Here is a 24,285-nt window from a genome sequence, read left to right as displayed (position 1 = left end):
TTGAACCAATTGAAGTTTATTTATTGAACTTGCTGGACATCCTCCCAGTAATGCATTACAATAATCTAATCTTGAGGTCATGAACGCGTGAGTTAGTTTTTCGGCATCAGCAACAGTGATTATGTGTCGTAACTTCGTAAGCAATTTTTCTGAGATAGAAGAATGCTGTTCTACAAACATTGGAAATTTAATTATCAAAGGACAGATTGGTATCAAATATAACCCCTAAGTTCTTCACTGTAGAAGACAATGTAACAGTACATCCATCAAGAGTCAAATTATATTTAAGCGGCTTATTTTTAAAGGTTCTTGGTCCAATAATTAGTACCTCTGTTTTGGCGGAATTGAGTAGAAGGACATTTCTGGCCATCCAATCTTTGATTTCATTGATACACTCTGCTAATTTGGAGAATTGTGAATTTTCATTGGGTTTAGAAGAAGATCAGAAGATAAATAGCAAGTCATTTGTTACTCTGATAAGTGCAGTTTCTGTACTGTGATTGGGCCTAAATCCTGACTGAAATTGTTCATATATCCCATTTCTCTGTAGAAATGAACATAGTTGGGAGGGCACTACCTTTTCTAGTATTTTCAACATAAATGGTAGATTTGAAATCGGTCTGTAATTAGCCAATTCTCCAGGATCAAGCTGTGGCTTCTTAATAAGCGGTTTGATAACTGCCATTTTAAAGTTTCTTGAGACATGTCCTAAAGATAGCGACAAGTTAATAATATTAAGAAGTGGTTCTGAGATTACAGGGAATACCTCTTTTAAGAGCTTAGTTGGTGTTGGATCTAACATACCTGTACATGTTGTGGCTTTTGATTTTTTGATAAGTTTTGTTAGCTCTTCATATGCTATGACAGCAAAGGATTGAAGTTGCTCTTGAGGAAAATTATAAGACACTGTTTTCTGAGGTGAGGTGACAGTTGATTGCAAAATCCCAATTTTATTTAAGAATATCTATATTTTATCAGTAAAGAAATTCATGAAGTCATTACTATTGTGCTGCGACGGAATATCTGGTTCAGTTAATGCTTTATTTCTAACCAATTTAGCCACAGCTTTTAGTGCTTGTCTGTAGCTACAGACACTATCCTTCCATGCACTGCGGAATACCTCTAATTATGTATTCTTCCACTTGCGCTCCATTTTCCAAGCTGTTCTCTTGAGAGCATGAGTGTGATCATTGTACTATGGTGCGGGACTTTTTTCTTTAATCGAAGGGGCAACACTATCAAGAGTGCTAGTGAAGACTGTATTTATATTTTCTGTTATTACATCAAGTTCTTCTAGACTTTTTGGCTTACTGAGTATGTGAGACAATTCTGGAAGATTATTAGTGAAGCTATCTTTAGTGGTCGAAAGAATAGTTCTACCTGAACAATAGTGTGGTGTAGGTTGAGTGACATTAGCTGATCGCAGCAAACAAGAGACGAGGTAAAGATCTTAGATGTCATCACTCTGCGGAAGAATTTTTATAGTATCAACATCAACTCCATATTAAAGGATTAAATCTAGCGTATGATTATGGTGATGAGTTGGTCCTATCACATTTTGTTTGACTCCAAGAGAGTTGAGAATATCAATACATTTTAATCCCAATGTGTCATTTTCATTATCTATGTGAATGTTGAAGTCACCAACAATTAAAGCTCTCTACAGTCTACAAGATCTGATAGAAAATGTGCAAATTCACCAAGGTTTTGCATGAGATTTTTCATTTATATCTGACGGTGTCACATTTAGCATTATTAGTTCAAAAGACTTCAACTTATTTCCTGTCCTCTGAGTAACACCAAAAACTTCACTGTAAATTGTAGCAACTCCTCGACCCTTCAGACGTGGCTCATGTTTATAACAATAACCTGGGGGAGTAGATTCATTTAAACTAATATATTCATCTGGTTTAAGCCAGGTTTCATTCAAACAGAGCACATCCCAACTATGATAAATTCATTTACAGTTAATGCTTTGGTTGATAGTATGTTTATCTTCAATGTTTTTTGTTTTTGATTTGTTTTTTCAAGTTTGACCATAATCAATCTTTTTTTTTTTTTTTTTTATGATTTAGTGAGAGTTTTGTGTTTGATAATTCGGGGAAAAGACACAGTCTCTATATGATATCTAGGTGATACAGTCTCTTTGTGTTATAGTTTATGTGACCTGTGTGATGTCTCAAGGCAGCTAGCAGACATTCGGATCAACAAGTTTATCTGCTTCCTGACCTGGGCCCCAGTTAGTCAAATACTATCACTATTAAGAATATTAGCCACATTACTAGAGAGAAGAGTGGCACCTTCCCTGGAGGGATGGAGTTTGTCTCTCTTTAGCAGGTCAGGTCTACCTCAAAAACTCTTCCAATTGTCTATAAATCCTATGCTATTCTCCAGACACCACTCAGACATCCAGTCATTCAGTGACACTAATCTACTATAATCCTCGTCACCACCACGAGCAGGGAGGGGCCAGAGCATATTATAGTGTCTGACATTGTTTTTGCAAGTTCACACACCTCTTTAACATTATCTTTAGTGATCTCCGACTGGCGAAGCCAGACATCGTTAGTGCCAACATGAATAACAATTTTAGAACATCTACATTTAGCATTAGCAAGAACTTGTAAATTTGATCTGATGTCATATGCTCGAGCCCCAGAAATGCATTTAACAGTGGTGGCTGGAGTCTCTATTTCCACAAATTCCTTACAATAGAATCACCTATTATTAAGGCTTTTTCAACATGATTCTCAGTGAGTGCATCACCGAGTGGGGAGAACCCGGAATTAAAGTGTGTGTGTTTCTTGCTGTTCTACCCGCATCCAAAACAGTATCTACCGGCTTCTCTTTCTCACTGACCTCCACTAGTGATTGGATGCATGTCTCTAACTCATTAACCTTCTCCATCAGTTTGACTAATTCCTTGCATTTATCAATGAGAATCCCTCACTGCTGACAGAAGAAGCTATATTAAACATGTGGCATGCAATGCAGGAAGAAATAACATGAGAGGATACCATAACTTACCGCAATTGTTTGTTGTTGTTATGGTTGTTCTTGAGTGGCAAGGGTTTCAGATCTATGTGGATTGATGTGTTTCCTGATCAGCAGTGGTTTGAGATTGATGCAATAATCCGTGTAAAACACGGTGGAGAAAACGAGACCACGCAATCGAGACGCGACTGCTGATGGTTGAACGTGGCCAAGGATTCTTAAACCAATTATTTACATTATAAGATTCTTATATAATTTGTGGGTATGTGGGCATGTTTAAATCTGCCCATTACATTTAGCGTTGTATATTTTTATAAGGGATGGATAAAGCTATTTTGAAGAAACCCAAAATATTTGAGAGGGAATGTAAAACTTATTGCGAGGGAACTCAAAAACTGAGCCTCTGAAGGGCTCCATATGATTAATCTGATTCACCATTTTGCCCATGCTTCATTTTCTTAAGGTTCTTAACTTGGGAATGCAAATAATCCAAAAAATTTCTTTGAAATTCCGAAGCTAAAAAATAAAGCACACAAGCACATTATGACAATAGTACATAAAGCTACCAGATTGTGCGCCGCTGTTCACTGTCTTAAGGCACACATTGTGTCCTAACCATGTGTAACATGACAAGTTTCTAGCGTTTAGTTATTTGTCTGTTCACACTAAATGTAAAACAGCTGCGAGAGGTGATACAAGAATGTTCTGTGGAGTGTGATTTTAGACCAAAAATATTTCACAGTGGATGTTGGACATTTCACTGTGGAGGTTTCCCGATTACAATCATAACATTACTGAAACATAAATCAAACCATGTAAACCATATTTCTTTATTAAAGATTAAGAAACTCCAAGCAGCATATTCATAAATAAAATAAGAGTCTCCCTTAGATGTCATGTTACAGACTATACTATGATACCGTTATATTTCATGAGATATTGGAGGTAATTCTCTGAACTCAAAGGCGCACAAGCATAAGGCAGTGAACACACATAACCCTACAAATGACGCAGGACATCCTTACCACTGCTATCGGCATCTCAAAGCCACAGGTTGTGTTACACAGTATAATATATCACTTTGGTTCACATTAGTAACTACTTGTACATAATATACAGGATACAACCTAGTGTAGAGTAGTGACTGACCAGCATTTGCAGGGTGAAATCTCCTCGGAAACTAGTTGATGTGCTCCACGCTGACAAATGTCCTTTTCTTTGTGATTTGAGGAATGTCAGAAACAGGGTAATACGCACAGGTTAATGTATAAGGTCGTTCTGGTTTAAATCACAATGCAATTGAGATTCAGAATTCATCCGAACCTCCTGATACAAATGTGAAAAACAATATGAAGTAATTAAAAAAAGCTTAGTTGACAGTAAAACATTTTCTATAGGTGTGTTTGGAGTATTTAGGATTGTCTGCATGTGGTATTAATCCAGTGGTGGGCATACCAACATTGTACATACTATTTTACACCAATCACGTGTTTTCATTAGAAAAAAAAGATATCACAACATGTATATTATGAAAATCATTTCATGTACAAGTTTTTTATTGTCTGTTTTCAGTGTGAAGTGCACTACAGTAAAACAAAAAACAAAAAAAAAAAAGGCAAAAATAATAATAAAATAAAATAAATAAAAATAACTGTACATTTACAGCTCTTTCACAAACGGTATCGATTCATCAGCCTGTTTGATATGCAACAAATTAAAGTTACAGCTTGTATGGTGGGTTGTGCTCACGACTATATGGTGTCACCAGATACATAACCATAATGATCCAAAGACACACACAAAAAAAAACAAAAAAAACAAACAGTTGTTTCTGTGCTGTTGCTTTGATTGAGATGGTTTCCTTTGTCTGTGACAACGAAGCTAATGCAATTTCACATCGCCTTTGCTTGTTTAATAAAGAACCATAAACAACTTGATGCAAACACAGAAATCTTCATCAATAATCAACAACCTTAAATCAGAAAACTAGTGACTGACCGATATATCAGCAAGTATTTGGCAATTTTACAATTAAGTTTGAGCGAATTTGACTATATATGTTATAAAACAAGTGTTTTTTTTTATTTTTTTTATTTATTTATTTTTTTTTTATTTTACTTTAGAAATGTTGTGTACATCTGATTTGCTGTTGCTAAATTGTATTATGTATATCAGCATTTATATCGGCCATCCTGTTCTCTAGATATCAGTATCGGCCACTGAAAAACCCACACTGGTCAACCACTACAGAAAATGAATCAGCATTGAAATAGCCACACTGTTTGCAGGTACTGGAGAATGATTAATGTTTCTGAGTGTAAAAGGGGTGCATAATTACCAGTGCTCTGCTTTTGGGGTCGTGTATGATAATCTAGTAAGAAAATGTGGAGAGACATCTTTTATTTCGGCACTTAGAAAACAATCACAATGAATTGGAGTCTTTACCCATAGAGAACAAAATTCACAAAGCCATTCAAACAGTCGTTTTTGAATTATTTTTCTATGTCCTTTTTTGTTTTTAATTTGTTTTTGTAACTCAACTTCAAAAATTGAGAATATTCAAAATACAATTTACTTACTTTGCTCTTTCAGTATTTACAAATATGTACAAGAAAAATGATTTTTCACATTTTCGTTTTTTTTCCTCATAATAAAAATCTCCACGTACTATCTTTTTTTAAACTCTTTTTACACATTTTCAGTTTCCCGAGCCCCGACACCCACACCTTCGCCTTCTTGTCTTCCTTTGAAAAGCAAATACGAGGCGTCCCGTGATCACGCCAGCCTTAGATGGATGTACTGTGAGTCGGCTCAATAGCTTCGGGGATGGGTCCTCCTGCTACTGACTGGTAGGACATTGGCATGGGCGTCTTGGCGGGGCTCTGTCGGAACAGCCCCCCGTTCGGAGCCCTGTGTTTGCATTGGATTGAGGGCATGGTGGAACTGCTGAGAGGGAGGGTCAGGGTCCTGCCAGGGGCCAGCGTTCGGCCCACCCCATGAGCCTGCTCCGACAGGAAGGTGCTCACAGACAGGCCCGTGCCCGGGTAATCGCGCACAGCTTCCCGCTGCTGGCTGGGCGGCATGCTGCCGATGTCCAGGGCAGAGATCTCGATAGATGGTGCGGGAATCTGCTTGTGCGCCATGTCCTCGTCCATAAGACTGTTCATACGCCGATGCACCTGCTCCAGGTTCACCTCCTTGTCCTACAGAGAGCGAGAGAAGAAGGGAGGGACAGAGAGGCTGAGACCTGCTCTTCCTGGACCAGCTACTCTTCTTTTAAGCTCCATGCAAGAAAGCTTTACTGCAGCGGTTTAAATTTAGTTGAGCATCTACTAAAAAGGCCAAATTATAAGTTCAGCTACAAGGACAAAGTTTGAAAGATAATTTGTATAGAATGTGCACCTTGAAATCAAATTTGGCCAGTGGGCATTTAAAATAATAACTCTTGAGTGAGACCAGCACTGCCATTACAGATAAAATCACCAGTGCTGGAGCCAACCTGCATTTCATAAAATACATCTATATTAAAACCTACAGCAATCAATATCATCAATAATATAGTTCCCTACACTGCAAAAAACAAAAAACAAAAAACAAATATTTAGTCGCAAGTTCCAACATTACAACATAATTCAACAATTTGGTGTTTCCAAAAACCATTGTTCCAATGAACATTCGCAAACAGCATCCCAAAGTTGTGTGGTTGGAACTACAGCACACCACCTGTGGTTAAAAGCACTCTGCCGAGGCTTCAGTATCATGCATTCCATATACAGTGCATTCAGAAAGTATTCAGACCCCTTAATTTTTTTTCACATTTTGTTAAATTGCAGCCTTATGCTGAAATGCTTGAAATTATTAAATTTTTTTTTTTCACATTAATCTACACTCCATACCCCATAAAAAAAACAGAAAACCAGATTTTGATAACTTTGCAAATGTATAAAAAAAGGAAAAGGCTGAAATATCACATTGACACATATTCAGAGCCTTAACTCAGTACTTAGTTGAAGCACTTTTGGCAGCGATTACAGCCTCAAGTCTTTTTGGGTATGATGCGACAAACTTTGCACACCTGGATTTGGGGATTTTCTGCCATTCTTCCCTGCAGATCCTCTCAAGCTCTGTCAGGTTTGATGAGGACCATCGGTGGACAGCCATTTTCAGGTCTCTCCAGAGAAGTTCAGTTGGGTTCAAGTCTGGGCTCTGGCTGGGCTACTAAAGGACATTCACAGAGTTATCCCTAAGCCACTCTTGCATTGTCTTGGCTGTGAATATAGCGTAATTGTCCTGTTGGAAGGTGAACCTTTGGCCCAGTCTGAGGTCCTGAGCACTCTGGACCAGGTTTTCATTAAGGATATCTATGTATTTTGCTGTGTTCAGCTTTCCGTAAACTCTGACCAGTCCCCTAGTCCCTGACACTGAAAAACACCCCCACAGCATGATGCTACCACCACAATGCTTCACCGTTGGGATGGTATTGCACAGGTGATGAGCAGTGCCTGGTTTCCTCCAGACATGATGCTTGGAATTGAGGCCAAAATGTTCAATCTTCATTTCATCTGACCAGAGAATCTTGTTTCTCACAGTCTGAGAGTCCTTCCAAGTGGGCTTTCATGTGTCTTGCACTGAGGAGAGGCTTCCGTCTAGCCACTCTGCCATAAAGCCCAGATCGGTGGTGTTGCAGTGATGCAAGTTTCTCCTATCTCCACACATGATCTCTGGAGCTCAACCAGAGTGACCATCAGGTTCTTGGTAACCTTGCTTACCAAGGCCCTTCTCCCCCGATTGCTCAGTTTGGCCAGGTGGCCAGATCTAGGAAGAGTGCTGGTTGTTCCAAACTTCTCCTATTTAAGAATTATGCAGGCCACTGTGCTCTTGGAAACCTTCAATGCAGCCCAAATTTTTTTTTTTTTTTTTTGTAGCCTTCCCCAGATCTGTACCTTGACACAATCCTGTCTCTGAGCTCTGCAGGCAGTTCCTTTGACCTCATGGCTTGCTTTTTGCTCTGATATGCATTTTCGGTTGTGAGATCTTATATAGACAGGTGTGTGCCTTTCCAAATCATGTCCAATCAATTGAATTTGCCACAGGTGGACTCCAAAGTGTAGAAACATCTCAAAGATGAGCAGTGGTTCCCAACCTTGTTCCTGGAAGCCACCCAACACTGCACATTTTGTATATCTCCCTTTTCTGACACACCCAATTCAGGTCTTGGAGTCTCCACTAAAGTGCTGATGAGTTGAATCAGGTATGTTTGATTAGGGAGATATCCAAAATGTGTAGTGTTGGGGGGCCTCCAGGAACAGGGCTGGGAACCACTAATCCAGAGAAGTGGGATGCACCTGAGGTAAATTTCAAGTGTCATAGCAATGGGTCTGAATACTTATGTCAATGTGATATTTCCTTTTTAATACATTTGTAAAGTTATCAAAAATCTGTTTTTTAATTCGTCATTATAGGGTATAGAGTGTAGATTGTAGAACAAACAATTTAAAACATTTTAGCATAAGGCTGCAACATAACAAAATGTGAAAAAATGAAAGCGTCTGAATACTTTCTGAATGCAGTTTATATCTTTCATTCAATCAACACTTTGACCACGTTTACAACCACTAAAGAAAACTGCTTGTTCCGGAGTTTTGCAGAAAGCGGTGTTCTGAAACATCATGTAAATGTGATAGTAGCCTTCATTAAGCCGTTTTAGGGATTAAAGGCTGTTAAGAGAAAGCGCTTTAACAAGGAGAACACAGCTTATGTGTTAATGCATAAGTGAAGTACATATATGTTTTTGAAGACTGCACATGTGCATATGTGCTTAACTACGTCTGGGGAACCCTGAAGTCTGATGTAGAGGGAAACACCACCAATGCAGCGCAGTGCATCTGCAACATTACATGCCGCTTTCGTGTCTTTAACGGCTTTATCGAACTAAACGGCATTATGGTGTATGTGTGAATAATCTATTTTAATTTTATATCCATTTGATATCCGGAGAACTTTTTACTCCACCCCTGTGTTATGTTATTAACGACAGCTCTATATTGTTGAACCAACGTGGTTCGAATAATGGATGTGCAACATAGTTACTATGATTTTGGGAAACAGTCATGACTATCTAGTTCATTTCTCCAACAACGCATCGTACTGTTGTGGTGAAGCAGTAAGTTATGTTTTTGTATGGGAAATGAACCCCTGGTTAGCAGTGTTGGGTGTAATCTTATTACAAAGTAATTAGTTAGTGCAATTTAATTACTTTTTAGTCAAAAAGTAGTGTAACATTACATCTTAAATTTGTGTAATCAGATTAGTTACTGACTTTCAATTAGGTAAATTACTTTTAAGTACGTTACAAGGATTAAAGATTTCTAAAGTAATATTTATGTACTATACATTTAAAAAATAAATTATGTTTATATGTACATCTTTTTGTGTTTCTGTGAAAGCACAACAGTCACAAGTCATTGTAAGGGAGAAACAAGTGGTGCTGAGTGTATCACTTGTGTGCGACAATGAACAAAGAGGAAATATATACATTATTCTGAATTCGATGAGCAGAAGAACAAAACAAAAATTGTTTAAAAAGTGACTTCAAACTAAATTAATTATTAATGTGACTTTTTCCTTTTAGTAATGTGCAGTGTACTCTGATTACAATTTTAAGGAAATAAGTAGTGATTTGTTGTGGATTACTTTTTTGAGCAACTTAGCCAACACTGCTTGATAGTATTCCTAGATCATCTCCAACACCATTACAGGGCCAGCTATACTGCACAATAAATAAATAATCTGACATAATTTTGTGAGGTTTATGCTTAAAACAAGAAAAAACTATCTGCCAGTAGGACAGAGTTGCCACTAGCATAAAATACTAAAGGGGCATTTGAAATTCCTAAAGGGGGCAAACATTTGTCACTACACCCAAATTAAATTAAACACTGTTGTTTTTGAACACTTATGGATACATGCACGTTTTAGTGTTGCAGTGTTCTTTAAGCAAATTAGCTTACAGATTTATTAATTTCATATAGCAAAATAATAGTTTGGTCTAATTTAAAATTTTAGCTGGGAGGGGGACTACAGTGGTCAAAGTGAGGGGGCACAACCTCCCGAGGCCCCCACCCCACAGCGCCGATGCTGCAATAGGGGTAAGAAATATTAAATTACTTGAAAGGGAAAATAAGCTTATCTCTCTTATATTTTTGCAAATCTTATCTTTTTTCTTGTTTTAAGTGTAAACCTTGCTTAATTTTGCAGATTTCTTAGAAAACAAAAATTATTATTGGCATTTATTGTTGAGAACATCTTCACTTGTTGGAGAGTTATTGGAGGAGGAGGAAGAATATGTCTATCATTGTGATAAAGTTATTGACCCAACATTGTGAAGGATATCAATATAGAGGCGGTAATAACTATTATGATTAAAAGATGGACAGCTACATTTTTCAAAAAGGTTAAACATATTTAAACATAAAAGCTCTGTCAAAATCAGTGGTCAAGCTGGAAGGAGTTACTAATAAACAAATGATATAGATTTCACCCTTTTTATGCATACTGTTATAACTGCATATAAATGATTTATAATGCAATTGTAAATTAGTAATTAATAAATCCCTTTATAATTCCTTAAAGGGAATATTATTGTAAAGAGTTACCATTGCAAATCATAAAATGTGTACAATGTTTAGACGTGGTGTTTGTATGAACGGTTTTGTGTCCAACTGAATCTCTATATCTGTCATTTGTCAAATCATTCAACTATTGCATATTAGAGAATAAGTGGAAATGGCTGCTTTGATGGAACAAAATAGCATTGAACACAGTAGTTCAATGCAAATATGTGGGACCCAACTTTTATAATTAAGTCCTGATACTATTTGGAATAATGCAACAGAAATACAGCTTGGCTCCAGAGTCCACTGCCACAGTAACGATACACAATGTTATACACAATTATTTCTTAAGATCTGAAAACATCCTCAAACAATAAGATTAATGAAGCACTGCAGCATAAAATTTAAAGACACATGGGAGAGTAATAATACTTTGGAAGGGTTGGGCAGGAGTTAGGGCTGGAATTGCAAAGCAATTGCACTGGGTAAATTAGTCTGTCACGTTGGAAGCAGACTTTTCATTACAGAGATTTCCAAGGGGAAACATGCCTCCACACATTTCTCGCAGTGTAGAAATCCTATTTGTCTTATCTAATGAAGAGAAGAATGGGTGAGATTTTAAGGTATAATGAAGTATGATGGTAATCCATGCAAAAACTTAAGATGATAAGAAACAATACTAAGCAAAAACTACCAGGATTTTATAACAACTTTTTATAAATGCAGACTGTTAATGAAGGAAAATGCCTCCTCAAATTATCACACTCAACAATGTATTTTCCCTAAACTAAAGTCGACCTTCACTGCTTCCGACAAACAATAGAACAGAAGTCATTCATTTCCAATTAAAAGTCTCTTTGGGGATGCCAGATTTTTGGCTCCAATTAAAGTTTTGGAGGCATTGAAATATTATTATCAGTGTTGGGTTGTACATTAATATTAGCGATGCTACTTCAGATGGTAGTCGACCACAATAGGCCTAGTACCAAATTTATTCCAGAATTATTCTTCATCGGGGCAGAATAATTATCAAATGAAATATTATAAAATATTTGAAGAATCAATTTTACATTACATGATTAGGCTGGAAGTATTGTGACCACATTATTTGTATAATATTTGTCTCAATATATGCGTTTGAGCTTTATGCAATAACCAGAAACATGTAATAACCAGAAACGTTACGCAGTTCAAAATTGTAGGTTACATGCTTTGTTATTCTTTATCTGTCATAGTATTTTATTAGTAATTCATATTTGCTGTTAACCAATGTTGCTCCGAAGCTCGATAACATTGCTTACGTTTTTCCATTCTTTATCAAGCTAATAAAAATAAGAAACAGCCTAGAGACCCAACCTAAGAATATATATATATATATAAATTATGATTATTCTGATTATTTTTTTATTATTTGTTTTTTTGCAATTTTGTTTTGATTAATTGGAAGCGACACCTTTGGTATTCACGGTCAAAATTGACCGACCATTGAAAATGAATGGGAAAGACCAAAAAACAAATATATATATATATATATATTTTTTTTTTATCTATAAATCAGCCACAATAAATAAAAAAAAAACAAACAAAAAAAAAACAGACAGGGTGAGACTCTACAACATCCTCAGTGCAAAACATACACACCCACTCACACACAAACACACTTACACACACACACACACACACACACACAGAATGAACTGTTGAGACTATAACACAGAAGCCTTTTTTTTACATTTGTAAACTAAAACCAATAAATCAGTCACAATGCTAAACACACATTCAGAAATGAAGGGGTGAGACGATAACACACTCACAATGTAGAACACACACACACAAACACACACACGTTTGCAAAATAAATTTTTACTATAGAAAGTTTGAAATTGCTAAATTTTTACTCTGATCCTTCTTAAATAAGTGATTTTTCAGATTTTTGTAGTTCATTTCTGTTTCTCGATGTTCATATTCTTGACATTATTATGCATTTACTTTGAGTAATTAAATGTTTATGTTTGAAGTAAATTATTGGTAGAAAAATGTTTATTCTGTGTCATCTCTTTGTAACACCATGGTCAGGTTTGATTGCAATCATAATGACATTAAACTGCAAAAACTGACACTTCAAATCAATTTAAAATGCTAACTTTGACAAATAATAGTTTGATAATGTTTAAATATATACCGAAATGCATATCTTGTGATAAAAATATAAAATTAGGTTACAACAAGTCATCAGACTACACAGTAGGTTGCTACAGAATCTACTGGCTGTTACTGGCATGACATGGTTTTCAAATCATGTAATTAAAAAAGGTTACACATCTGACCCTTCCACTCAAAAATGGCCGCAAATACCAAAGGAAGATTTTTCAATACCACAGGGTAGCTGCGAGTGATCCGTGTTCCAATCATTTTTTCCAAACCCAGTCTTTCAACCCCATTTCTTGTCATCGAAGACGCACACATTATTTTTAATAAATGTTAAAAGTATTTTAAACTTGGAAAAAATGTTTAAAGGGAGTGAGTTATTTGTGAAAATAAATGTTTTTCTTGCTCGATTGGAGGAAATTGCCACCATTTGCCAAATCCACTTTTCTTCCCATCTCATGTCAGCAGCTAAGACAGACTCTTTCTTTTAATAAACATTAACATAAAATATTTGAAAGGTTTTGTGGAGACGTGTGAAACTTGTTTAAACGCATAAAAGTATAAGACCAAATACAATGAAGGTATAATTTCAGATATTACAATACACCAGTTGTGGCGCAAACTGGCTTTTTTGTCAAAAGATATGCAAATAAAAACCTTCTAATGCTGAAAATATTTAATTGACTATATCAAATAATAATATGTATCTGACTAAATGTGTATATACGCAATAAAGGCATGCCACATGCCTGTTGGGTACATTTTACTTGTATCCAAAAAAATGTGTCCTGTTGCTTCTCTTCTTCTGTCAAAAAACAAAAACAACAAAACATTTAATCAAAATGTTTGCCCTTGGTATTTTTATTTTTTGGCAACATCCTATTAGTTACATTATACCCTTAAGTTAATGTCAGTAAATGATCTTTCTTTAATAAAATATGCTAATTAAAAATTTTTTGCCCTTATTTATTTATTTATTTATTTATTTTTTGTGGTAACTGTTTTAGAAATAAACCATTTATCACCATAAACCATTTAATAATCATCAAAATTGTTTAACGTTTTAAGTCTTGAATGGTTTATGGTTCGGTTAAACTAAAACACTGTTTTCTAATGCTGGGAGATTAAAATATATACAGTATATTTGTGTGGATGGCCACTGAGTTGCTGATGTGTAGAGGAAATATTATTTCATTTTGGTGTTTCGGGTATGTTACGATCTGTTCATATAGTGAAATGATGCTTATTTTAGACGCTGTGATGATCCAGTTTGGTTAAACTAAAAGATAGTTTTCTAATGCTGGGAGATTAACAGATAATACGTCTGGTTGCCAATTGAATGGCTAGTGTACAGATGGAAGATTATTTATTGTGTTCCTAAATAAATGACACCACACAAAAATGCAGTTCATCATCTCTGTTTTTATTTGAGCTCCATCAGATGAAGCGTGTTCCTCATAGCAACTTGCTGCAGCTCAGGGACAGGGACTATTTCTTCTCGCGGAAGGATGGCATTTAATGATTTTACGTAAAACAATAATAACATTTTGATAAAAAAAATGTTCTCCTTAATATTTGTATTGTGTGGTAACCGCTTTATAAAAGCAATAAGGCACTCGAGGCCGTGCCATATTTGAATATAGTCACGGCTGAAGGGGGCTCCGCTTCACGCCTAACAACGCCTTTCAGCCATAACTATATTCACAATATAGCACGGCTTCTTGTACCTTATTGCTTATGTAAAGAATACAGTGTTTATCATTAACATTGTTTGAAGGTGAAGTGCATCGTTTCTATGCCACTAGCGTCACCAAACAGAATTGCAAAAATAATCAAAGATGGTAAACTTGCTTGCTTGTAAACTTCTCTCTTATGCTATGACTACAATCAACAATGCTTTATGTACAAATTTAAAGTACATCATGACTGCCACAAGAGGCTGAATTGCAACAGTCATATCTAGAGATCACAGACAGTGAAAAGAGACCTAGCATGCAATTTATCACTGTAAACGTATGTTCCGCTGGTGAAGATAACCGTAACTCAGCCAAAATCCACAGCATTGAGTCTTAAAATCTTATAGGAGATAGTGCTCTGGCTTTAACCTCTAACTCAAGGTTCTTGGTAAGATTTCTTATTGTTTCAAAGTGTGAAGGGTCCTATTATGATTGTGATGTTGTGAATTCACTGCTAGTTACACATATAAATGAGGGAATCCTTTAAGATTTGAGATCTGAACTGCAGGGCATGTAATGCATTATTTGGGTTTATTTATACTCGTGGAATCATGTTGCGTCTTTTAGTGTCATCTATGTCAACATCTGCATCGAGTTATGAATAATTAAGAATTGAGAATTCTCTCTCAACAACAAAATCCAACCTTTTGATTTTAACAGTTTGTAAAACTTCTCAGTTCAGACATTTAATACAAGAAGTCATTGGAGACTTTTCACTGTAATAGTGAAGTCACTATTTTGGAATCGATTTTCATAATCTGGCAACACTTCATTTTAAAGTTCCCTTTGTTAAGGGTTTACAAAGGGTTTCATTAATGACTAATAAGGATGTCTGGTATCGGATCAGCTACTGCACTCATGTACTCATAAAAATGCTATTATGATTATTAAACTGCAAAGGCTATGATTTAATGAAATAAATAAACAGTCTGCATGTGCTTCATGCTTCAAAGTGAATGTGTGGAGCCATTACATCATCATGAGCATCACATGCTCTTGTGTGTTTAGTAGATGACAGAGAGCAGAGCTTATTCACTTTGAAGTGTACAGCACATACAGACTATGTATTTAATTTAATCACAGCATTTTGTTGTGTAATAATACACTGGGTGTTTCTCAATGCTAAGAACATGTTCTTGTTCTTGTGAAAATAAGTCTTGCCTAACTACCTTGAAAGAGGGAACTCGGAAGACAAGAGGATGTAAAACATATCAATGCGAGTTTTGAGATGTGCTGCGATATGTAGATTCAACAACCCCTCAACGATTTTCCTTTCTTTAGAGGTGGGTGATGACAACAAACAAGTCCACAAGAACATAATAAACATTGCGAATCAGCTACTGGGTTTTGTAGCAACCTGCTTTTCTGGATGTGTGAAACTACCATCAAAAAACACCCAGAAACTGAAAGAGCTTCACCCAGTTTTCCGCCAAAATAAAAGTTTCTTTATTCTGTAAAAAAACAAAAAAACAAATATGACTCACTACTGTATAGTTATGTAATAATCACTGTAATACTACTACTACTACTACTACTACTACTACTACTACTACTAATAATAATGATAATAATAAATCAATAGTAATTGTATAAAGCAGCTCACATCTGTGATGCTCTGTTGTGCAGCACTTTATTTAACAAAAATTACTCCAGTGTTGTATTTCGGATTGTGCTGTGAGATTCTGTATAAAAGCACGTCTGCCTTCTATTCATGGAAAAGAACTTACCCTTTAAATTTACAAAACAATTCTTATTGATAGACAGCCTTTACAGATTGGTTATTATTATGTTTTGTTTTGTTTTTTCCTGTGATTTCTTTTTAAATTTTTGACCATTTTTGACAATGTAAGCATTCAAAATCTATTACTGTTTTTCTTTTCTTTTTTTGGATAGTGTCTTTTGAGTTAAAGTTAATAAAATCAGTAAAGTCTGCAGGTTAGCTCTGTTGGTTTTGTTTATTTAGTGATTGTTTTTATATACTTTTTTTTTTTGTTTTTTTTTGTGTGATTTTTGATAATTTTGTGACAGCTAAAAATGAATTTTTTGATAAAGTCTTTTGAGTAACCGTTGCTTAAACACAATAAACACGCTGTCCTCTCACAGTATTGTATTTGAAAAGTGCAACATAAAATAATAATAAGAGACTTGTACTAAGTCTCCAAAAAATGGTATCAGGACATCCCTACTAATAATTCATTTACAAATTCATTATAACAACATGCATAAATAGGTGACTTTTTTTTTCTGCAATACCTGCCAACAATGAGCCATTTTAGCTTGCATGTTATAAATGCTTAATAATAATTATTTAAAATTAATAACCTATGAAAATATACCTTAATATAAAGTGGACACCTGTGAAGCATTTATGGAGTTGCCAACATTATGCAGCTTTATTATGTGATATATGCTGTGAATGAGCAGGCAGACCTGAAAAGTGTTTAAATAACTAGGACTTGGTAAAACTATTCTTTTGACATCAACGTGACAAGGAAAGTGAAATCACAAGTGAGTCAAGATATTAAAGTAATTAATATACACAGCGGGCTATAGCAAAATGACAATCTCTCCTTTTATTCTCACTATAATGGTCAATTGTTTCGGCATTGTGACATAAATCATGAATTGCTCAAAAAATGCCCACTTTTTTGCAAGTATTGCATGATCTTTTATTAATGTTGTTATACTGTAATTGCATAAGAATGAGTTATAATGCTTTTTCAAATGCCTTTTTAGTCATTATTGAAACCCTTTATAAACCCTTAACAAAGGGAACATTAATGTAAAGGATTAACCATAATTCTAAAAAATGCATTTTGACCTCTGTTTGCAGGTATGTGCCATGCATCATTTTAAAAGCAATTTTAATGGAGTTATTATGCATACATACCTCACTGATTCATTAAAGACACCCACACTAATTAAATCATGGTCAACAACAACACAAAGAGCGAAGTTTATATTAACACTTCATTTCTCAACAAATAAACTGCACCAATTAAATAACTGACTGAATTGACTGAACTTGAAAATCATTTATTATCATTATGCTAACTGTTTGAGAAAATGCACGTAACCCTGTTGAAAAGACCAGCATTCCTGGTCGCCAGCACATTTTGGGTTTTGGATGCTGGTTTGCCCCACCAGGTTTCTTCACTATTTAACAATAAATAATTCCATGGTCAGCCAGAATCACAAGACCAAAAACTGGAAATTCATGTTGGTCTTCTCAGCTGGAAATAAGGAGAAGTATCATTCTAAACCCAACACAACAACTAAAAAATGGATCTGCTAAATGAGACTAAACAAAATGAAATGAAAACTAAAAGAAACTAAGACAGAATTCTTTAATGTTAGATGGCTACTATATCTGGTCCTCATAATTCAGCCAATCACAGAAGAGGCCTACAAATCTATTCTAACCTGTGTCAATAGTTTCTGCTTCATCCCAGTCTCTCTGTCTGTCTGTCCAAATGTCATTGCTCTCCTCCGATGAAGCAGTAGCAATATCATTATATGTCAATGGACCAGAAACCCTTGCCACTCTGTAATCCTTAGTAACCTGCATGAGATCATAAACAAATGAAGAGTACATGGAAGAAAGTATAGAGAAATAAATCCAGAAAGCTTGTGCACATTGACATAAAGTTGTGCTCAAAAGTTTGCATACCCTGGCAGAAATTGTGAAATTTTGGCATTGATTTGGAAAATATGACTGATCATGCAAAAAGCCTTTTATTTAAGGATAGTGATCATATGAAGCCATTTATTATCACATAGTTGTTTGGCTCCTTTTTAAATCATAATGGTAACAGAAATCACCCAAATGGCCCTGATCAAAAGTTTACATACCCTTGAATGTTTGGCCTTGTTACAGACACACAAGGTGACACACACAGGTTTAAATGGCAATTAAAGGTTAATTTCCCACACCTGTGGCTTTTTAAATTGCAATTAGTGTCTGTGTATAAATAGTCAATGAGTTTGTTAGCTCTCACGTGGATGCACTGAACAGGCTAGATACTGAGCCATGGGGAGCAGAAAAGAACTGTCAAAAGACCTGCGTAACAAGGTAATGGAACTTTATAAAGATGGAAAGGGATATAAAAAGATATCCAAAGGAGCACAATACTTGTTGACCCCTCTCCAAACATAGCACTTATGGTTGTGACAATAAAGCTCTATTTTGGTCTCGTCACTCCAAAATAGAGTGTGCCAGAAGCTGTGAGGCATGTCAAGGTGTTGTCGGGCATATTGTAACTGGGCTTTTTTATGGCATTGGCTTCTTTCTGGCAACTCGACCATGCAGCTCATTTTGTTTAAGTATCATCATATTTTGCTCCTTGAAACAGCCACACAGTCTTTTTCCAGAGCAGCCTGTATTTCTCCTGAGGTTACCTGTGGGTTTTTCTTTGTATCCTGAACAATTCTTCTGGCAGTTGTGGCTGAAATCTTTCTTGGTCTACTTGACCTTGGCTTGGTATCAAGAGATCCCTGAATTTTCCACTTCTTAATAAGTGATTGAATAGTACTGACTGGCATTTTCAAGGCTTTGGATATCTTTTTATGTCCTTTTCCATCTTTATAAAGTTCCATTACCTTGTTACGCAGGTCTTTTGACAGTTCTTTTCTGCTCCCCATGGCTCAGTATCTAGCCTGCTCAGTGCATCCATGTGAGAGCTAACAAACTCATTGACTATTTATACACAGACACTAATTGCAATTTAAAAAGCCACAGGTGTGGGAAATTAACCTTTAATTGCCATTTAAACCTGTGTGTGTCACCTTGTGTGTCTGTAACAAGGCCAAACATTCAAGGGTATGTAAACTTTTGATCAGGGCCATTTGGGTGATTTCTGTCATCATTATGATTTAAAAAGGAGCCAAAAAACGATGTGATAATAAATGGCTTCATATGATCACTATCCTTAAATAAAAGACAGTTTTTTGCATGATCAGTCCTATTTTCCAAATCAATGCCAAAATTTCACAATTTCTGCCAGGGTATGCAAGCTTTTGAGCACAACTGTATAACTGCAACCGGATGTCACACAGTATATTTCTAGGGATTATACTGTTGGGCATTTGATTTTAGGGTGGCTCTTATTTGTTGTTTGGTGTAACTGAGCAGACAGACTCATGCAAGCACCCGATTTTCCCACACTTTAATTTACGGATCCACGGCAACACTTTTCCAGTCTATTACATACATTTCTCATTGGCAGTGGAAGAGGTTTTTTTTAAAGAGAAGTAATAATGTGATCTAATTATTCAGATTTTTAGGATTGGGTAAATTTGAACAGAGCAGCAAACTGGGCACTTAACTGCCACAGTGAAATAGCACTTATACTATAAAGTGTTGTCCAAAACTGAACAGACAGAAGAGCATATTAAACAACAAAAAAGTTTTGTAGAATTTTAGAATTGTAGAGTATTGGAAACCATTTTAACTGTTTAGCCTATGCCAAGGTGCATAGTATTTTGCAAATATATGGTATTTGCAGCCCGATCTCATGAAAATTGTGTGACTGTGGCCATATGTTTGCAGAATGACATTATGTGGTTCATTACACATATTGCAACAGTTCCGAGGTGAAATGTCCACTTAGCGGTGCTTAAAGTATGTTTAATGTTCTCCCAAACAGATGAAAACAGATAAGTTTTTTGAGTTAATGTTCAATTGAGTTTTAAATCAACAAAACTGGCCTCCCTACCCTAAACCTTCAACCTAAACCTAACCGATAGTGTCAGAAAAAGCAAATGTGAGATGAAAAACACAACCACATCATCTTGTGGTGCTTCTATGACACTTTCGGCTCACGTGTCGACTCGCGTGCTCTTCAGGACTCTTACATTTACATTTATGCATTTGGCAGACACTTTTATCCAAAGCGACTTACAGTGCACTTATTACAGGGACAATCCCCCTGGAGCAACCTGGAGTTAAGTGCCTTGCTCAAGGACACATTGGTGGTGGCTGTGAGCATCGAACCGGCAAACTTCTGCTTACCAGTTTTGTGCTTTAGACCACTACGCCTTACCCCGGTCCTTTACATCACAAGTGCAATGCTCTATCAGTTGAGCTACCACGCAATTTGATCACACTTAAGCAAGCTTGTAAATGTAGTTGATTATGTAATGCAAACGTTAAAATAAGTCATGCACAGGGTTGGGAGGGTTACTTTTGAAATGTATTCCACTACAGATTACAGAATACATGTTGTAAAATGTCATTTGTAACGTATTCCATTAGATTACTCAAGGTCAGTAATGTATTCTAAATACTTTGGATTACTTCTTCAGCACTGGTAGATTTTTTCACTTGTTTTGACTATAAAAATTCTGGCAGTACAGTAAGACAAAATACACCTGTTAAAAATACATTCTCTGAAAAACCTAAATATCTTATGTAGTGTTGTTTCTAAAACAAGATAAATCAAATTGATCTTGTTTTAAGGATTTTTAGATATTTTTACTGGAAAACAATAAAAAAAAAAAAAAAAGATATTTCTTCTGCTCCAAACTTACTTCAATCTTACTTCTCTGTCTGCTTGTATGAATGTAAAACATCATAAGAAAGTGTTTCACCGCTGTTCAAATGCACTTTGGATCGCATCATTTATATGTATAAATGTTTTCCATCTGAAAGGACTAAATATTAAATGAAACAAATGACAATAAAATGCAAAGTAATCTCTTCAGTAATCTAAATACTTTTTGAATGTAACTGTATTCTAATTACCAATGATTTCAATAGTAACTGTAGTGGAATACAGTTACTTATATTTTGTATTTTAAATACGTAATCCCGTTACATGTAATCCGTTACTCCCCAACCCTGGTCATGCACTATAGTAAAAGTGTTTAGATGTCATAAGATAGCATTGTGTGAGGAACAGGGCGAGAAGTATGTGTTTATGAACTAATAATTTGCATTTTTTTCATGATTTGTGTGAAAGTGAATACAATTTGTTGTTGTTGTTGTAGTGCTTCTAGTGTTCATTTCACCAGGAAACTGCCGTGATACGTACAAAAAAATGAGAAAATGTAGGTAATGTGATTCTATGAGACCAGGTTAGGTATTTGAGGTATTTCTATGAGGTATTTTTGAGCTGAAAATGTCTGGAAGGCATTTGATTATTCAAATTATTTGGCATAATAGAGTAACATGATTAGATCTCAGTACATACAGTAACTCTTTTCATTCAAAGAGACTTGTAAGTAGTGCAGTCACGAAGCTCTGTTCCAAAACCTTCCTAGGCAGCATTTTAAGGAATCCTACAGTAGGTGATCAGTCTGATAGCTGTTCAGAAGATCTTCTTTTGGCCAAAATCTAAGGCAGCATTGCATGTATCCTTCACAAAGAAGGCAAAAATCTCAGTGAAATAATGCATCCAAGATGGCAGACAAGTTGAGAGAAAATTTTATTTTAACCTTGTGCGACCCCGCGTCCATTTGCTTCACTATACGCAATGCATTATTTAATTTAATTTAAACCGACTGATCTTAGTTCAGGAGACTCTGGGCTGTCAGTAAAGTGTTAAACTTTCGGCGCATGGAGTCAAACAATGTGGTGTCGATCACAGGGGAGTTTGTGTTTGGGAGAAACACCTACAAAACTACATCTGGTAAGAAACATCATTAAGTTTTTACATTGAAACCTGTTTGAGTTAAAAGATTAGAGTCTCTAGTTTCATCCGATATGCCATTTTTTAAATTTGCGCGATTTATCGTGAAACGGCACGCTGTTAAACACAGTGACCACATTTGTGGAATGTATGTTCAAGTTTCAGTTAAAATATCCTTTATTCACTTTGAGAATTAACTGGTTCATCCAAAAACTGGCAAATGTTGCTTTCAGAGGCTTTATAATAAGTTAGGATGAAATAAGGTGCATTTCAAACTGTTCTGAGACCAGTGCAGACAGACAGCACACTGGAGGTTGAGTCATTCACTAAATAGGGGGCAAGGGAGCATCCTATAGTTCTCTATGCAGTTAAGTGCATTCACTCCTAAAATCTGATCAAAAGTTCAGTTTCAGGCTGCAGATGATGTTTGGATCACTCAACATGTTTGACAGACATGTGACAATGATAATCAGTACATAGATTCAGAATTTATAATGTATCATTTTATTTTAACATGGTTGGCAGTGATTGGATGATGCTGGACATTACTTTGAATCAGGATTAATTATGTTAATTTCTGATTTAATGTCTGTAATGTCTCAAAAACATGAATAACCAACACTCCTGGAAACATAATAAAATCATATTTTCTATAGCTTGGTATTATTTAAAATTTCACAACTTTTACAATTTTTAGAAAAACTATTTGGTCTAAAAAAAAAATACAAATTATATACACTACCAGTCAAAAGTTTTGAAACACTTGACTGAAATGTTTCTCATGATCTTAAAAATCATTTGATCTGAAGGCGTATGCTTAAATGTTTGAAATTAGTTTTGTAGACAAATATATTTGTGCCACCATATTAATTTATTTCATTATAAAACTAAAATGTAATAAAAAAAAAAAAAGGTTTTTGAAATTGATGACTTGGACCAAATAATAAAGAAAAGCAGCCAATAAGTGCCCAACATAGATGGGAACTCCTTCAATAATGTTTAAAAAGCATCTCAGGGTGATACCTCAAGAAGTTGGTTGAGAAAATGTCAAGAGTACATGTCTGCAAATTCTAGGCAAAGGGTGACTACTTTGAAGATGCTCAAATATAACACAGTTTTGATTTATTTTGGATTTTGTTTAGTCACAACATCATTCCCATAGTTCCATTTATGTTATTCCATAGTTTTGATGACTTTACTATTATTCTAAAATGTGAAAAAAAAAATAAAATAATAATAATAATAAAACATACATATTGCATGTTTCTTATGGGCTACTAAATACAAATAAAAAAAAAGGAATGGAAAAGGCACTCAGCAGTCACCATGGGTCTCAGGATGTTAAATATGTTTCATTCAGAAATAGTTTATTCAAATTAAAACTTGACTAATTAACATAAAAATACTTAGCACAACAAATATTGAGCAAAATAGAGTATTGTGTTATTTGCTTAGCAACATGCTATCATCTTATGCTGCCTTCATGTGCTATCGGAAATATCCTACTTCCCACTTCTGAAGTCGTAATTTTAAGATAGCGTCACAATTAAATGTTTTGTTGTCGGAGAGAAGAGGGAACATAGAGGATAAAAGTTTCATTCTTGCATAATTGTTGGGGTACTCTTATTTTGACACTATAATATATGCTATTTTCTCTGTGTACAAAATTGACAGTATGTATTAAATGGTTTCTGATATCCTTGAATGTGCAAAATGAACAAAATGGCAAGCATTAACAAGACTAACAAGCTGCTATATAAGGACCACAATGGTTTCCCATTTCGTCAGGCATATACATTCACACGTCGGTTTCAAAATGAACACTTTAGGTATGACTGTGTAATTTATGTTTTACGTTTAAGTGTCTTCAAGTAATGTTCACTACAGACGTTATTTTACTCAAAAATTGAAAAACCTCATTATAAAAACCCACAGGAAATTCCAAACGGAACCCATGGCGAATTAGACTTCTATGTTCGCCTACACATTGTTGTCATGGCTGAACAGCTCTATAGCATGTGAAAGCAACATTACTTATGTAGAGCATTCCAAATCAGTCCATGACAGTTAGAATGCTGCCTTAGAAAGAACCTGCCAATGTAAATAGCAGCTTAATAGGTTTTGGAAAAGAGCAAATGTGTTTATAGCCCCTGAAAATGCTTAAAC

The 24,285-nt window shown here is 35.4% G+C and overlaps 1 protein-coding gene across 3 annotated transcripts in view; it reads right to left on the bottom strand.

The window, feature by feature from the left end:
• Positions 1-3,856: 3,856 nt before the first annotated feature.
• The window catches only part of grid1b (glutamate receptor, ionotropic, delta 1b), a 763,190-nt gene continuing 742,761 nt past the window's right edge, over positions 3,857-24,285 (bottom strand). For 2 of the 3 annotated variants that reach the window (XM_051667789.1, XM_051667790.1), the window contains exon 16: positions 3,857-6,197. In XM_051667789.1, coding sequence (XP_051523749.1) covers positions 5,781-6,197 — 417 coding nt within the window. In that variant the 3' untranslated portion in view covers positions 3,857-5,780. Of the gene's footprint in view, positions 6,198-17,914; positions 18,054-24,285 lie in introns of all 3 variants that reach the window. The other variant, XM_051667788.1, reaches the window with a different exon arrangement.

The sequence above is a fragment of the Myxocyprinus asiaticus genome, chromosome 32 (assembly GCF_019703515.2).
Source record: "Myxocyprinus asiaticus isolate MX2 ecotype Aquarium Trade chromosome 32, UBuf_Myxa_2, whole genome shotgun sequence".
NCBI classification, from domain to species: domain Eukaryota; kingdom Metazoa; phylum Chordata; class Actinopteri; order Cypriniformes; family Catostomidae; genus Myxocyprinus; species Myxocyprinus asiaticus.
This window is presented reverse-complemented; position numbering and strand designations above follow the sequence as displayed.